This window comes from Lutjanus erythropterus, chromosome 1, assembly GCF_056507025.1.
Source record: "Lutjanus erythropterus isolate fLutEry1 chromosome 1, fLutEry1.hap2, whole genome shotgun sequence".
NCBI lineage: Eukaryota > Metazoa > Chordata > Actinopteri > Lutjaniformes > Lutjanidae > Lutjanus > Lutjanus erythropterus.
Genome location: NC_139317.1, coordinates 12,786,193 through 12,802,262, shown reverse-complemented (window position 1 = coordinate 12,802,262; position 16,070 = coordinate 12,786,193). Strand labels below are relative to the sequence as shown.

At 39.1% G+C, this 16,070-nt stretch overlaps 1 protein-coding gene across 1 annotated transcript; it reads left to right on the top strand.

Annotated features, from left to right (window-relative positions):
• Window positions 1-6,022: 6,022 nt before the first annotated feature.
• On the top strand, window positions 6,023-14,669 carry fgf7 (fibroblast growth factor 7). The gene is made up of 4 exons (XM_084746803.1): window positions 6,023-6,311; window positions 6,766-7,425; window positions 11,782-11,888; window positions 13,704-14,669. The coding sequence occupies exons 2-4, from the start codon at window positions 7,140-7,142 to the stop codon at window positions 13,917-13,919; spliced, it is 609 nt and encodes a 202-aa protein (XP_084602929.1). The 5' UTR covers window positions 6,023-6,311; window positions 6,766-7,139; the 3' UTR covers window positions 13,920-14,669.
• Window positions 14,670-16,070: the final 1,401 nt, after the last annotated feature.

Here is a 16,070-nt window from a genome sequence, read left to right as displayed (position 1 = left end):
TGAATAAATTACATTGTTTCTGATCTGGTCCTGGTGAACTGAAAGTATTCACTCTCTGAACTGGTCCGATTTTATAAACTGTTAACAGTTTATTGCTATTTTACAAAACATCCTTTCTTAAAAATGTTGCACCACTGTGCCATTGTGTGCACGTGTGTAAGAGCATACAGCGTGAGTACGTATGTGTGTGTATGTGTGTTTGTAAGCTTGTTATTTATAGTTGGAGCTAATGTTGTGAGGCTCCATCCCTAGAGATCCCCAATTATCATGGAATTTAGAAAGCAAAAGCTAAACCCAAACAGTCTAAAACAGTGCTAAGAATAGACTGACCTTAGACATAATCCATTCTCCTGGCATAAATGTAGTCGTATCACTATAAGATAGGGTGAAAAGCGCACACACACACACACACACACACACACACACGCACACGCACGCACACACACACACACACACACACACACAAACAAACAGACAGACATACACAGACACATTGGCTGTTCTCTCTCCAGGAATGCTTTTAGAGTGTTGAGAGCAGACACTGTGTGGAGGCAGATGTCTCTGTAGTAATAGTGGAAACTAACATAAATTGTGGATCTAGCCTCATGTGCTAACACTCCAAGAGGTTCTTCAGATACAACAGGGTGGTGATAAATCACACAGCAATATTCCTGTCCTGGACAGGAGGGACTGGAAACAACTTGCTGAACAACTGCTTACCTAGTGAGCCATCACACATTAAAGTGATAAGTGATGTGCATGACAAAATTTCCCTTTAACTATTTTTTTCATTGAAGACCAACATCTGAAATAGACAACTTTAAAAAACAAGACTTTTTCTTTTTCATTATCTCAGTGATAACTAGAAGAGGTCACTAAGTAGAGTGTATATCTCCACCAGGAAACCCAAAAATAGTCGTCTGATGTAACCCCTTTGCAATCACCAACATTTTGATTAGTAACTTTAATAACTAGTAATTTTTTAACGTATGTTCTGCCAGTAACTGGAAGAGATCACAATTACATTTAATTACATTTGACTAGTTACATTACTGCTAGTATCCTATTAGACATCTGTGAGAAATTTGTCTTAATTAACATATGAATTCTTGAATTATGGCAAAAACATGTTTTGTGAGGTCACAGTAACTTTTAATCACCAAACTCCAATCCCTGAATCCAAGGGAAAATTTGCGCCAAGTCTGAAGACAATCCCTGAAGGTTTCTTGCATTCACAAGAATGACATGGACATGAGGTCACAGTGACCTTTGACCTTCGACCACCAAAATCTAACCAGTTCATCCTTGAGTCATTTGCGTCAAATTTGAAAAAATCCTCTCAAGGCATGCTTGAGATATCACTTTCACAAGAATGGGATGACCCAAAAACATAATGCTTCTGGCGAGGTTTTCCAAAAATTTGTGAATCACAGAGGTCCTTCAGCATACAGTTATGAATGTGCACAAAAAACACATTAGGCTGATGTGTCCAGTCGTATGCAAGATTAGATGCAGACACATGCACAAACACAAAAGTGATCACACCGCTCCAGGCTAACACCTGACAGAGATAATAACTAATAAAATGAGACCGTGGTGTAGGAAAGGGCAGACATAAGCTTAACACACTCTTAAACTTAACAAAAAGCAGCAACGAGACTGACTGATGATAATGTCAGTGTGAGTTCATGCTGGATGAAGCAAACAGACACACAGCAAGGCTCCGAGACTGGAGCTCGAGGTTAGTCTGAATTTGGAGTTGGAACGGGATTTGAGTTCATGGTGAGCTTGCATGTTTGCGTGTTACACTGCAATCATCAAAACCCTCATGGACTCTCTACTGGCTTCAAGAACATCTAACCTAACATTCAACAATGGGAATCAATTAAAAGGAGCTGTAAGATTTTAAACGCTGACCTCCGCTCGTCAAAACACCAAATAACTCAGAGAAATACAGAGAGATAAACAAAGTAGTGAGGCGGACTGATGGGAGTGAAGGCATATAGTCATTGAGATTTAAAGAGGCTCACTCACGCATGTTTAGTGTGCCTGCCTCACGGCCACTGCACTTCCTATGCTACTGTAAACTCCAGACAGCTCTGGGCCTTTGATCCTTGAGCGGGAGCAGGCAGTCGTTCAGGCTATAAAACCAAAGTACCTGCACACACACATACCTGCATGCAAGCGCACAAATGCACACACAAGATTAAAGTACACGTGATTTATGATAATAGTGTACTGTATACACTATACGTGATGTGTCAACTGAGGACGCATGCACACAGTTTTCAGGTCTCTGTTGTTGGCATGCTAGAAGCCAGATGAAGTAGCTTTATGATACTCTTAGTGTGACATTGAATCACTTTCCAATTTCACTTCCATTAAACTAAGTAACCTTTTCTGCTAACATTATTAAAATAATAAAGAAAGGAACAAAGAAAAAGTATCAAAAAACACAAAAAGCAATAAACAAAAGACAACTAAATGAAAAGAGTCTCCAGATGTGTTTGTAAGAAGTGATTTAAAATCTGATATTGATGAGAGGCAGATCATTTTACAGTCTCTCAACTGAGGCTAAAGACACTAATGGGTTGGACAGAATACAACAGTTTGAGAATTTTGACAAGCAAAACAGAGGACTACTTGAACGATGAATGCTTGGGAAAACCAGTTCCAGCACCAAAGATAATTGATCCGTTCGGACGATAAAAGCTAATGTGATATATTGTAAGTCAAAGCAAAGGTCAGACGAGTAAGAGTAAGAAAGTAAACACCTTTCAAGAACAAAGCGAGAGCACAAAAACCTAGTATGTTAAAGAGAATTTGAAGTGTGTCAAGTCTACAACTTCCTCGTCTCCTGTTTCCTCATCTTGTAGGGTCAACGATGCCACCCTTAACCTGTCAACTTGGGGCTGTTGTAAAAACTCTATAAAATGGTGCATTTATGTTCTGCAATCAACTATTCAAAAGGTGTTCCAGCTTCATGCTGTTGGACTTTTTGGCGTCCTAAATTTATACCTTTATATTTATATGACTAGGTTTTCAATTATGGGAGCACACATCTCAAAACACTCCCCATTGACATCTTCTTCTTGTTCCCATTGACCCAACCCAAGGTGAGAACAAGGGTCACCAACAAACAAACCCTCCATTCTTCCAGGACCCCAACCTCACACCCCTAACCCTAACCCTAACCTGGATGTAGTCACACAAACAACAAGTCTTGTGAGTTTTTTCTCATCCCAGCTGATAAATGGACCAGGAGTTGCTGGATAAAACACTTCATGCAAGATAAAGTTAGAGAGGAAGCGCTCTTCATTGTTATGATGTATATTGTGTGAGACAAGAGACGTAGTTCACTAAGTAGTTTCACATGAAAACTGAACTGAACTAAACTACAACAAGTCTACCACAAATTGCAACATTCATGTCTTGTAAAACTAGCTTCTAAATTGGCACATGATGGCACAACATCGCATGTGTAACTCATTTAAATGGGAACAATGTTTTTTGTCTCTCACCAAAGACTACTATTCATATTTTTCTTTTCTCATGGGGCACACCAGAAAGGGCGTGACTGTGCCTCACTATTGGCTTTAAAGCCCGGCACCCTTCCTGGGAACTTGGTCTGCACCCAGTTAAACATACCTGAAACACCTCCACAGGGAGACATCTATCAGATGTCTGGCTCAGCTCAACTGGCTGCTTTCAAAATGACGGAGCAACAATTCTAGTCTGAGCTCCTTTTGGATGTCTCAGCTCCTGGCTCTAGATATGTGGCACATTATGAACCTCTTGTATCGGTAATCTAATTCTTTCTGTAAGCTCTGTAAGAGAGGGTCAGAATGTGAAGCTTCACTGCTCAAATCCACCTGCCAATATCACACATAATCTTCAAAAACAAAGAGGTCCTGAAGTTTTGTTAATTTGGGGCAGAACTCAGTTCTTTAGAAATATTGCTGATCTCAATGCCACATGGTACCTTGTGACTGTGGGGCTTTTTAACTAAGTCACTGACTTCCATCAGAGAGATGACTCTTCAGGCTATACCTTCTCCATCGATGGTGTGCCAGTCAGTACCCAATTCAGGACTCCACCAAGAGAATCCAAGAAGGTTGGATACTCCAAGCTGAACTGGGGGAATCTTTGTATCCCCATACATCTAACCTTAGGCATCTCTGAAAAGGACAGAGTACAGCCCCTATCTAGGTGGACTCATAAGTCATGGTCTAAAAGCTTCAGTTAGTAGAGGCTGAGGACAATCTCCTAGCTTTCGTCATTAAAACTGAGTGGAAATACAGAATTTAAAAAAATTTACGGCAGTCCTTCATATTGTGGAAGTAACATGCAAAAGACGTGCTTGCTACTGAGGAGAATTGGGGGAGAGCATCATGTCCAATAAGGTGTCTCCTTGAAAAAATGTAGGAGGCATAGGTTTGATGGTGGCTATACCCGCCCCTATTCAAGCAACTACCTTACATTTAGAAATCCCCAGAGAAATGGTTCACGGTGAGACCTCTGATTGTCTGGTATTGTGAGATTACTATCCTGGAGTTTGGTTCCTCAGCTGGTGTTGCTCAATCTCCTGCACTGGGTCCAGCTCCTTCTCCAACAGTCCTCCATGGGTCCCGCCTTTGCCCGTCACCTAACTGGCATGTCCCTATAACCCCTCAGATCCTCAGAGGAAGTGAGCCCACATAGAGACCCTGCGTTGTTTTGAGCATGACCAGACCCCATGGGTGCAGCCACTAAGGTTGTGCCTGCAAGCTCCCCTTACAGGCCTGATTGGGGGCCCCAGTTTCCAGATTCCAGGCAAGGTCATTAATTTCTGTTGAGGCCAATTCATAGGGCTCTTCAAATCGCCTTGTCCGGCTCCCCGAGGCAGCAATTGGCCTCGGGGGACCTCACCAGGTGCTACCTGCCCCTGACAACACAGCTCCCATGGTCACGCAAACCCGTCCACCATGAGAGCACAGCAATTTATGGATAGTGGGTCTGTAAATTAATCCTAAACTGCAGTCCACCTGTCTGGAAAAATATCTTATTCAAGATTCAAACAAAGTATTTGCTCATAAACTGCATGCACACTATGGCAGAGAATTATATTTCTATTTATTTGAAATCTAGGATTTTGCATTCATTTCATTGCCTAGTTCTCTGGTGGCTGAGGTTAAGAAATGTTTCTTTGGCCTGTGCATCCAGAAGACCAGAGAGTGAACTGTCTCTGAGGTGATAGAAGGGACAGATGAACAGGCCTGAGTGACACCTAATAGATCAGGTCTTTACGACCCCCAGTTTAGAGATGAGAAGGAGACCTGCTGCGGCCAGAAGTCCCTCTCTCTCAGGCCTGCAGCCCTGACCTCCCCAGGGGAGCACATCATTAGGGCCCATATAAACTTTTGAAGTAGTGAGTCCAAGGAAAGGGTAGGTATGTAAGGCAATAAATTGTGACTTTAAATACAAACACGAAAAGTGAAAGAGTGCATGACCCCCGACACGGAGATGACTACTTCTGAGCAGTTATGTCTTCTGTTTTTCTCCCCTTGGATGGATACCTGCCAGCCATAACTTATTGCTTCCCTCTATTACACTCAATAAGAATGAAAACTAAAGGGCTTCTTTGAAGTTTTTTTTTTACTTGAGTCAATAAATCTGTACCAGTGATTCAGTGCAGCCAAGTAAAACCACTAATTAATTGTGACATTTAAAATGATAGGGAAAGTATTCTTTAAAGCTTTGTCATTAGGGCAAATATCTTTACCATCGTTTAAGTGAATGTGAGTCACTATCAGATCCGTAAAAAACACAGCAGAAGCCTATTTAAGTGCAAGATGTTTCTTGGAAAAGGTAGGTTGTAGAAAGTTCTGCAAGGGTGAATGTGCATGCAAATGTTCTCAAAGTATTTAGGAGTGCATACCAAGGAAAGCCTGCTATTCTAAGAGTTTATAGCTCCCTCTCATGTCCTGTGGGTGAGTGACAGTGCGAGGCAGGCAGAGGGTGTTTCTCCATTGCATCTCAGCCAGGGACAGCTGACTGGTTGGGATCTAATTGCTCTCAAGTGAGGTCAGCAGGAGGCATTTATCTAAGCAGAGTGCACAGCGACAGTGGAAGATGCACAGAGTCAGCCTGCCAGAATCAGGGAGACATCCATGGGAATTGACAGAAGCTCCCAGCTCTTGCTCAGCTTTGCTGCATTACTGGGCTTGGTTTACAACTGAGACTACAGCTTCAGACCTAAAGAGTCTTCAAATTAAAAGTCTTGCTGAAAGGGAACACACCTCTGACAACTCCTGTCATCACTCACAGCACATGTAAGTCATTAAACTGTGGATTTATTTTTTTTAACGAACATAGTTTGATTGTTTGATAGTACATAATGATAGTATGTATGATGATACAGAGGAAATTACAGACCATAGTCTTGTGAAGCAATACAGCAACATTGAGGCAATACTTCCCTGGCTTTGGTCTATGACAGGGAGACATATGCCTGTCAAAGTACATCACAGAAAGTTTGATTTACTGCTTGGAAATGTTTGATACATATTAATGTGACCACAGAAACTCTTTGAAAGTTGTTTGAAAATGTAAAGGAGCTCTACAATAAACTTGGTGAATCCCAGTAATGATTTAATTATTTATAGCATTTTATATTTTTAAGCTGTTTTCACTACAATCTTGCCACTTATAAGTGTACTTGCAAGTATAACTATTTTTATAATTGTACTGGTTAGAATCAAACAGGTCTATATTTTTTTTTCCTAGTGACATCTTGACTATCATTTCATGAACTGGATTATGACATCCCTTGTCAGACTATGGTCAAAAGAGGATGGAGCAGTCGACGCACGCCACCTCTGAGGACTAAAGAGAGACATCATCTTGTAATACTGTCACCTGTTTCCTTCACGCCGCTCTCCAGCTTTAGTCAACCCCATCCAGCCTTACAAAATCTCCTTCACCACCACCCTGTCTCAAGATCACACTAGGAATCCCTGCTGCAGGAACAGGGACACGGAGGTCACAACACAAGGCTCATAAGTCAGGGGTCAGGGGGTTGCTGGGCTGAGGGATAGCGCGCAGATCTCTATCTCACATTTCAGTATGTTGTTCATTGATCCCCACGACATTGTATTATAATGCGCAAATGGATGCTGACATGGAACCTTCAAAATCTGTTCTCGGGACTCTACCTGCACGTGATCTTCCTGTTCGGCAGTGTGTGTGTGGTCTACAGTGACTGCACTCCGGAGCAACTTGCCGCCATCATGAACTGCTCCCGACACGAGCGCCACACCAGGAACTACGACTACATGGAGGGAGGAGATGTGCGCATCCGACAGCTGTTCAGCCGCACGCAATGGTTCCTGACAATTGATGACAATGGCAACATCAATGGGACTCAAGATCCCACCAACTGCCACAGTAAGGATGATGCTTTTTGTTTCTTTGTAATACCAGTGGTGTACTATAAGTGTTAGGCAAGTGGGTGAAATCTACTTGCCCGTAGTCAATTTTTACTTGCCCCTGTGTAACCTGATTATTTATTAGCAGTTATCAAATACCCTGAAAGACTAAAGTGAATTGTCATGTTTAATCTATGGCTGAAAAGCCTATGAAATGTCAGAGAACAGTGAATGTCCATTCAAGCCCAAGGGGATGTCTTAAAATGTCTCGTTTTGTCAGTCTAAAAACCCCCTTTTTCTGACATTTTTGCATGAAATATTACTTGAACTAAGTAATTATCAAAATAGTTTAATAGTTTAATTATTTTTGACAATTTGTTGGGCTGGCAAGTTGCGAGATCTACTAGCCCGACAAGACATTTTACTTCCCTCAGGCAATCCTTATTGTTGAGACCCGTAAGTTTCTTTGTATTTATTAGTAATATGAAACACCACTAATTTGCTAGAACATACTTTCCAAATGTGAATTAACTTAAAGGTAAGTGTGAATTCCTAGAAATGTAGAACGTGAAAGGTTATCATTCAGCATTGCGGAGTTAAGTCGCGAGATCTTTCCACTGAGTCAGTAAAGAACCTTTGGCCTGTCAAGGTGACAGAAGCACGTGGGAGGTGTTATTGTACAGAGTTCTCCACAGTGTAATCACAGTGTTAATGGGTCATGTGTCTCTGTTAGAGCAGCCAAAATGACAGAAGTAAAATGAAGCAGGTGGGGGCTTTGGCTTGTTAAACCATAACACCATCTAAACACAGGCTGTAATGAAGTAAACTGAAGGGGCTCAGACTCACGCCGGCACACAGACTCACATTTGTTCAGCCTGATTTACTCCCCTACAAACCTATAGCATCAGAATGAGATCTTGGGACAAAGAACTGGCATGAATGTTGGAAATGGGAAAATTAATGACGTTCACCTTCTGCTGAACCTATGGTTATCTGTGTCTAGTCCAAAAGTTCTGTTCCATGGAAATTAAAGCAAAATTTGCCACATAATTTATTACAGTTAACTACTGAATCTCTTTTTATTCGCTAGCCATGGTCATTTATGTACATTATTATGTAAATTTAACACAGTAAATGGTTAAAATTGCTGCTTTGGAGCCAACATTTTTCAAAGTTTATGTTAAAATTGTTGCTTTAGAGCCAACATTTTTTAAAGTCTGTGTTTTTAGACACTACTGGAAATCTCTGTCATTGTGAGGATGTTTTAAGTAGTTATCATTTCCTCCTATCTGACACTGTGGTTGTGGCTGGAATGTTGGCATGACAGGGAAATGCCTTAAAGTGGATGGAAAAGATGCTTGTGCAACAATTGGCAGTGAAAGACAGAAGAATTGATACACCCATATGTGGCTGACAATCGCACGCTAAAAGCACACAGAAATTAAACCAATAAGCCTTTGAAGAGAGGAGCATGGTACAGATATATGTAATAAATCAGTGAGTCAGTCTTTTTTGGCTGCAGTGAAAAAGAAGTCCTGAAAAGCTGATTGCATAAAGAGTCTTTTTAAAGAGAGAGAGAGAGAGAAAGCAAAAAAAGAAGAAACCAAAATGAGACACTTGGAGCTGCATTGTTTTTGTCTTCCACATTCCATGTGTCTCTGCTATAAAAATATAGGCTTACTTCCAGTAAACTAATCTCTTGTGCTACACAAGTTTTTCCTGACTTTATTATAGTTCAAAGGGTTGTTTGGATCAAAACTCAACATGTCTGCAATGTAGATTTTGATATTTCTTTGAAGGTTTTGTATCTGAAATGTAAAGAGAACTAAAATGTCTATATCTATCTGATAATAATGGGACATCATAGAATAGCACTTATTTGCTCTGGAAATGGTACTAAAAAGTAATGTATGTGTTCTGGTTTGGGGTATTGCGTTAGTTTCCTGTAAAATTTTGTTCTGAATGTGTAAGCAAATCCTAAAAAGCAAGCAAACACATGTTACATGAAAGATAACAGATAGATTTACTTCTAACAACAAAGTAAATGGTAATTACTAGCACGTTTGTCTCAGTGAAAGACCATGGTATATTTAATTTGAGTTTAACCAAAATGCGATAATAACGTCAATAAACAAAGCTGTGTTAAACCACAGCAAAGAGCAGATAAACAACTTCTAAAAAGGAAGTCAACAAATTATAAACCACAGCATGACAAGTGGAAAACAGAGAAATCAAAGACAACAACTTTATAAGTGGGTAATAGGATGTTTTAGCCTAGTTCTCTACTAAATCACTTGGATTGTGGCACAATAGAGTAGAATAGTGTCAGGTGCAGCCAGATCATAATAATTGACTGACTGTATCCTGTACCTGCTATCAAATTCATTGTAATTTGGTAAATGCCAAACTGAAATACATTCAGTATAATCTGACAGATATCTGGAGTATTTTGTAGTTTCAGTGCGGATAAAGATTCAATTTGCATTTAAAGAAAACTGAATAAAAGCTGTCAAAATTAATTTGCGTGTTGTCAAAGTTTTAAGTACGGAGCGGTCAATATTAGTCTCAAATTCCACTGTATGTACAATAATGCACCATTCCTGGAAGGCTGTCTGCAATATGCTTACCAGCAAATGTAAACACTGGATTCAGATTCTCAGGATTAGGGATTACCCACAAGTCAGTTTACTTTCCTATGGGGCTGGACCAGCGAGTGCTAACAAATCTGTTCAAGCTGAGGATAGCCTGAGAGGCCATCCGCATCAGAGCCAAAATGTTAACAATACGTGCGTGTGTGTGTGTGTGTGCATGCGTGCGGAAATGTGGTGCATCTTTTCCACAGTAGACCAAACAACTGTAGCTGTTACAAGTAATATAATGGGAATAGCACTTCCATGCTATGCTGGAGGATGCTGTTTCTTAACAACCATAAAATCGCATACATTAAAGCTACTGTATACACTCAGACTGAAATCTTTACTTGAGAAATAAACATGCTTTTTAAGAAATCAACGGTTAACTGACTTTGAGTATACAGTGTAAGATGTAGCTCTAATTCAGTGTCAAGTTACGTCACAATAATTAAAATCAAACAGGAGAATAGAATCAAAGCTTTAAATAAATATGAGTGTACAGTCAAGGGCAGTAATATTAAGTCAAATATCAGTGTGAGCGGAGCACAAACAACATTCCAAGATTGGGAGACTGCCATCTGTTTGTGATCAAACACTAAAATGCAGCATGCTCAATGTCGTCTAAAGAGCCTTAATAGAGTTCTTCCCTTTGTTTTCTCTGCCTGTCAAATGAGAGAATTTCTGCAATATGTTAAAATGAGCATTACGTAAAAATATATTATCTGGATCTTGTTGGTGTCCTCGAAATGCACATATTTGTGTTAATCTTAGTTTTACTGCTACAGGTTTTTGACTTCTGAGTTCACGTTTTATGATTCACCTTATCTGTAATAGCGTCATCATACGTTTAATCACAAAACTAAGCAAACAGTATGTACAAGTATGAACCAAGGAGATCTGTATGACTGCCTGACTAATAATCTGTGATCTGCGTAAAATGCATTTCCATTTTAAAGTCCTGCAAGATAAGTAATTTGCTCCTTCAGTTTCAAGGGAGGTAAAACTCCATACTGTTTTCATTACTGCTAATGTTCTTAATATAAGATCTTTTTCGTTGGAATTTGATTTAGAAATATTGCTGCATTTATGATCAGTATTTCTAAGCTTAAAATCAGATATTAATTTGAAAACTTTGGCCTATTATCTACATATTCTACTAAAGCATCAAGTCTTACAACATTACACACATTGCGTTTCAATGCAAGTAGTATTTGGCTCAATTTTCAAGAACAAAAATAAACATATTTCAGCAAATTATGTTAATTAATAATCCAAATAATGCCACCACATATATTCCTGGAAATATAGTCAAAAGTACCAATCATCAATTTTTCAGTTGCATAATAAAATAATAAAATAAATCCCAAACCAAAATAGACCAGCTCAAGTGTTTTTACTCTCCCACAGATTTGAAGGGCAGGCCTAAAATGTAGCGTGCAAAGCACATGCAAGGAGGTAGTTTTCTCAATCCCAGGAGAGAGAGGCCTAATCTGTCTCCCATATGTGCTATGGCATAGGTTGTGGTTTGTGTAATGGCCACCCAGGCCAGTTAACAAGGCTTGAATAAAGCCAGAGAGACCACAGACTGATTAACCACAGGAACTTCCATCCCGTCTGTTAATGAAGATGAATGTTGAGAGCAGCAGCGTGGAGCTGGACTGAAGGCTGGATGTCAATAGTGTCTTCCTGTCTGTCCTATAATATGTCTCATTCGTTTCTCTAACCATGTGAATGTCTGGCAGGTATCCTGGAGATCAGGACAGTGTCTGAGGGCGGCATACTGGCTATCAAAGGCGTGAAGAGTCAGTATTATATCTCTATGAACAAGGCTGGACAGCTGCAAGGCAAGGTAATATTTTTCGTCAGTGAGAAAGTCATGCACTGTTTTCAGCTAATCCAAAACTGAACGATATTGTGAAACAACAATTTGTGTGACAAAGACCAAGAACTGACAATGAGGGGAGCATGATAATATCGGCATGTCATCAGTATCGGCCGGTAAAGGCTTTAAAACAGGGGGTTCAAACCTGTATTGGTTTGGGGTCACTGATGGTACTAACATACTTTTGTCACAAACAAGAAAAAAGCTAACAGCACTTTCTATACATTTTTAACATTTTTAACATTAGTTAGCCATGCACTGGGCGAACTCAGTGACTCTGTGTCTGTGCCTTTGTCAAAAGCCACAGAGTATGCAGTGAAAACTTGAGCTTTGGCGCATAACTGATTATAAATGTCACTTGATAACTTACTTATTTGCTCTGCCACTGCGTTTCAAGTATTGTTGAAGAAGCTATTCTTTTCTGGTCATAGAATATCAGTGAATTCCAACATGCAATCCTTCAGCAATACATACATACATTGAGTTTTTCAAATAGAATTGTGTTTCTCTTTCAACTGTATTCAGTTGAAGGGTAGTTTAATTTGTCATGAAACAACTACAAAAAAAAATTAAATGAAAAAATAATTTTGCAGGCCAGATTATATTTTGTTTTTGACATCATGTCGCGGGCCAGAGGTAGGGGGAGTGGAGTTCAGAATTTTGAGACCCCTGCTTTGAAATTAAGTATTGGCCCTAAAATGAACAGTTCTGCCGACGTGACAGACCGATAAGATTATGTTTTCATTGGGTGCGTGCAAAGTTGCTATTTGCCATATTGGTCTTGCTCAAACTGAACCGCTTAAGAATTGTCATCCCGATCATTATGAAAAATCTGTGAAGGACAAAGAGAAACAAGTACCCACCAGCAGTAGAAATCCTTTTTTGCCCAGAGAATGTGTACATTTTTAAAAGCATTGTATTTTATGTCTGCATCTGCTGGTGAGTTTTCATGGTAAAAGCATAATAATAAGTGAATTCCACCACAGGAGAGACCTGATGTTGTCTGCAGTTAGGTGAAAAAAAAAGTACATATCATAATTTTAAAGTTTCCCTGCTCCCTTATAGATGTGGGTTGACTCAACTCAGCTTTAATAATTACTTCAAAGTTGTCTTATGAGTGTGTTTCTTTTTAAATTTAATGTAATGAATTGAGAGAACTCAAAGCAGGCATTTAATCGTGTTAACAGTGGTCTTAAAATAAAACTAAACATTTTAATTTGAATTAACTTGAGATCAATAAAACCTATATATTTATGTTAAAGCTGCTACAAGGAACGCCCCAGTGGACAAACATGGTAGTATTTCCACCATAATAACCAGAAAATAGAAATTAAAATGTCCTGCTGCTTTTTAACTGGCTGTCATACTACTCATTGTGACTTTTTCTTGGAAAATGTAAACACAGGTTCATTTCATCTGATTTGAAGGAGAATCCAACCTGAGGGCAGACATTAAGAACAACGATACAGAAATAGCCAGTCTTCTTGTGGATGGTCTTGTTAATGTACATGGTCTTGCTTATGTATGTCATATAGAGGCATCAGTATTACACTGAGACTGTTTCATAACCCGTTAAAAACTCCTTGTGGTTAAGCAGACAGGACTCCACTAAATTCCTGTGTGATACTTTACAGTGTGAATATCAGTGTTGGCAATCAGCCAAAATGAGTTGTAAATATCAGATATCGACGTATCGTGTATCCCTACTGACAAAAAAGAAAAATGCTGCCAACCACAGACTGTGTTGTATTAACGCAGTCATGTTTGTCTTATCCTTTACAGAGGATCTACAATGAAAACTGCAACTTCAAGGAGGTTTTCCTAGAAAACTACTTCAACGCTTACTCCTCTGCAAAGTGGACTAGAAATGGCAGAGAAATGTTCATAGCCCTGACTCAGAGGGGGCGGCCAATGCGAGGGAAGAAGACCAGGAGGGAGCAGATAGCATCTCACTTCATCCCTATGAAGTGCAGGGAGGAGGAGCGGAGGGTGGACTGAAGTAGCAGAGGATTGACTGTGTATGATTTCAATCACATATTATATATGTTAACAGACACATACTGTATAAACTCATTACCAACATCACGCTCCACTCTCCTCCATTTGTAGATTTGTTATGTTATGTTCCATAGTATGTTGTAATTTCCATAAGATAAAGCAACAGATATCAGATGGGCACATTAAAGTATCCCAAACATCCTCCAATAAGATGTTGAGACAAGAAAATGCTGAAATATTTGAAATAACTTCGACTGGTATACAAACTGTAAAACCACTAATGTCTATTCAATGTTATTGTTATTTTTGAGTTAAATATTATATTTCCTTATAAAACAGTTAAGTGTTTTCTTATAAAACAGTAAAATGTATTACGCACAGTCGGGATTGTATCCTTTTCCAAAGATCTACACCCGGCAAGATGAGGAGACCTGTGTGATCAACAGAAAGGTCCAGAATAGAGATTTGGCTTGACCAAGATGTGCTGAAGCAAGCTGGACTTGTCTTTTTTAATGGTACAAGTGCTCGGAGCACACAAAACAGAGACACAAGGAATTACAATAGCATGTTCAGTAAGTATGTAGGACGATCTGTTTGAACTGTTTGTCCTTTCTGCATTGAAAACTGGTCAAATGGATTGTAGCTGTTCACTGATTCCCTCTTCATTCTCAAGGTGTGATTTTGAAATGCTAAAATATTGTGCTGCTGCTGAAAAGATATCCAGATTAAAATACAAAGTGAACAACATAATCAATGTGTATGCTATGAAATTTATTTCCATCAGGAGTTAATAATCTTGAACACTAATAGATCACATACTTATTTATAAGGAGATTTTTTTTAGTTTGTATTAAGGCATTCTCATTTTTACTGACTAAGATAAAAATATACCAGGAGGTCCATTTATTTGTACCACAACTAATCAGATAGTTCAACTCTCTTTGCATGATGTCACTGCAAAATTCAAATACTGCTGATAAATACATATTTAAGTGTCCCTTTTGCTTACAGTGTGCATTGATCTACTGCACAACAGCATTAAAAATGTCGATAATATGTTTTTTGATCACTAGAATGTATAAAATACTCCCAAACAAACTCACAGGAGCTGGCTTATCAAGTTCTTTCAATGTTAACAAGCAATTGCCCAATCAAAAACATTTATGACACAGACACGACATGGCAATTCCAAAATAAGGGTGTAACTTAAAAATGACAATCGGTATTTTCACTTTGCTGATAATATTGGATTGTTGAACACCAAATCAATTTATTGGTCCAGGTCGATGCATCTCAACACCTCTAAGTGATAACAAAGTGATACCATATTGGTCCAATTCTTTAGCAATTCCTGATCACTTTTCTACGTAGAAAAAAAGAAGGCCTACACAGGTTTTTTTTTCAAAGCATTCATTTTCATTTAGTTTTAGTCAAGCACAAAAACTGCTAAGTTTGCCTGCATAGCGCACATATTACTATAAGATATTTAGCCTTGGTAACAGACATGCTGTTCAGCTTGCCTGTAAAATTACAGCACTCCTGGACTTCAAGCTCACGTTGCTTAAAAAGGTGTTTCAGCATGTTGCTGGTGTTTTCAACTGAATACAACGAGCACTGTTTTCATGTTTTCTTATAAAAAGCTATGCTTTGGACTGTTTCTTTCTTTCCGCCATGAGTCCTTCTTGTTCCAAGTTTCAAGCAGTATAGACACATTAGTTTGATGTCTTTTCATCAGAAAAACATGCAAGCATTGATAAAAGGTACTGACATGCTTGGAGGCATATGATTCCGATGGATCTGGATTTGGAACCAGTTCTCAACTGGAAACGTTTTTTGATTTCCATCCCTTCTTGTTGATTTGCAAAATGTTTCACCTTTCATCAACAGCCACTCTGCATGTCAAGAAGCCATTATTTCACACCAGACCCATGTCTGTGAGCAGTGTTGATTCTCAGTGGATTTGGACTAGCAAGCCTTTAAAACTATAGGGATCGTATTGATTTGCTGTTAATAGAAAAATATTGCTTCATGCAACTTCATAGTTTCATATGTGTCTTTATTCTGCCACGTATGAACTCTGAAGCTGAGCAGCAAGCTCTGGACTAAGATGAAGAGAGAATTTTATTCTGCTGACACACTGTGATTAAAAAT

Excerpts from the sequence above, each read along its gene's own strand:
- fgf7 (XM_084746803.1), top strand. The coding sequence starts at position 7,140 with ATGCGCAAATGGATGCTGACATGGAACCTTCAAAATCTGTTCTCGGGA. Across the intron at positions 7,426-11,781 it reads AGATCCCACCAACTGCCACA|GTATCCTGGAGATCAGGACA; the intron begins GTAAGGATGATG and ends AATGTCTGGCAG. Across the intron at positions 11,889-13,703 it reads CTGGACAGCTGCAAGGCAAG|AGGATCTACAATGAAAACTG; the intron begins GTAATATTTTTC and ends TATCCTTTACAG.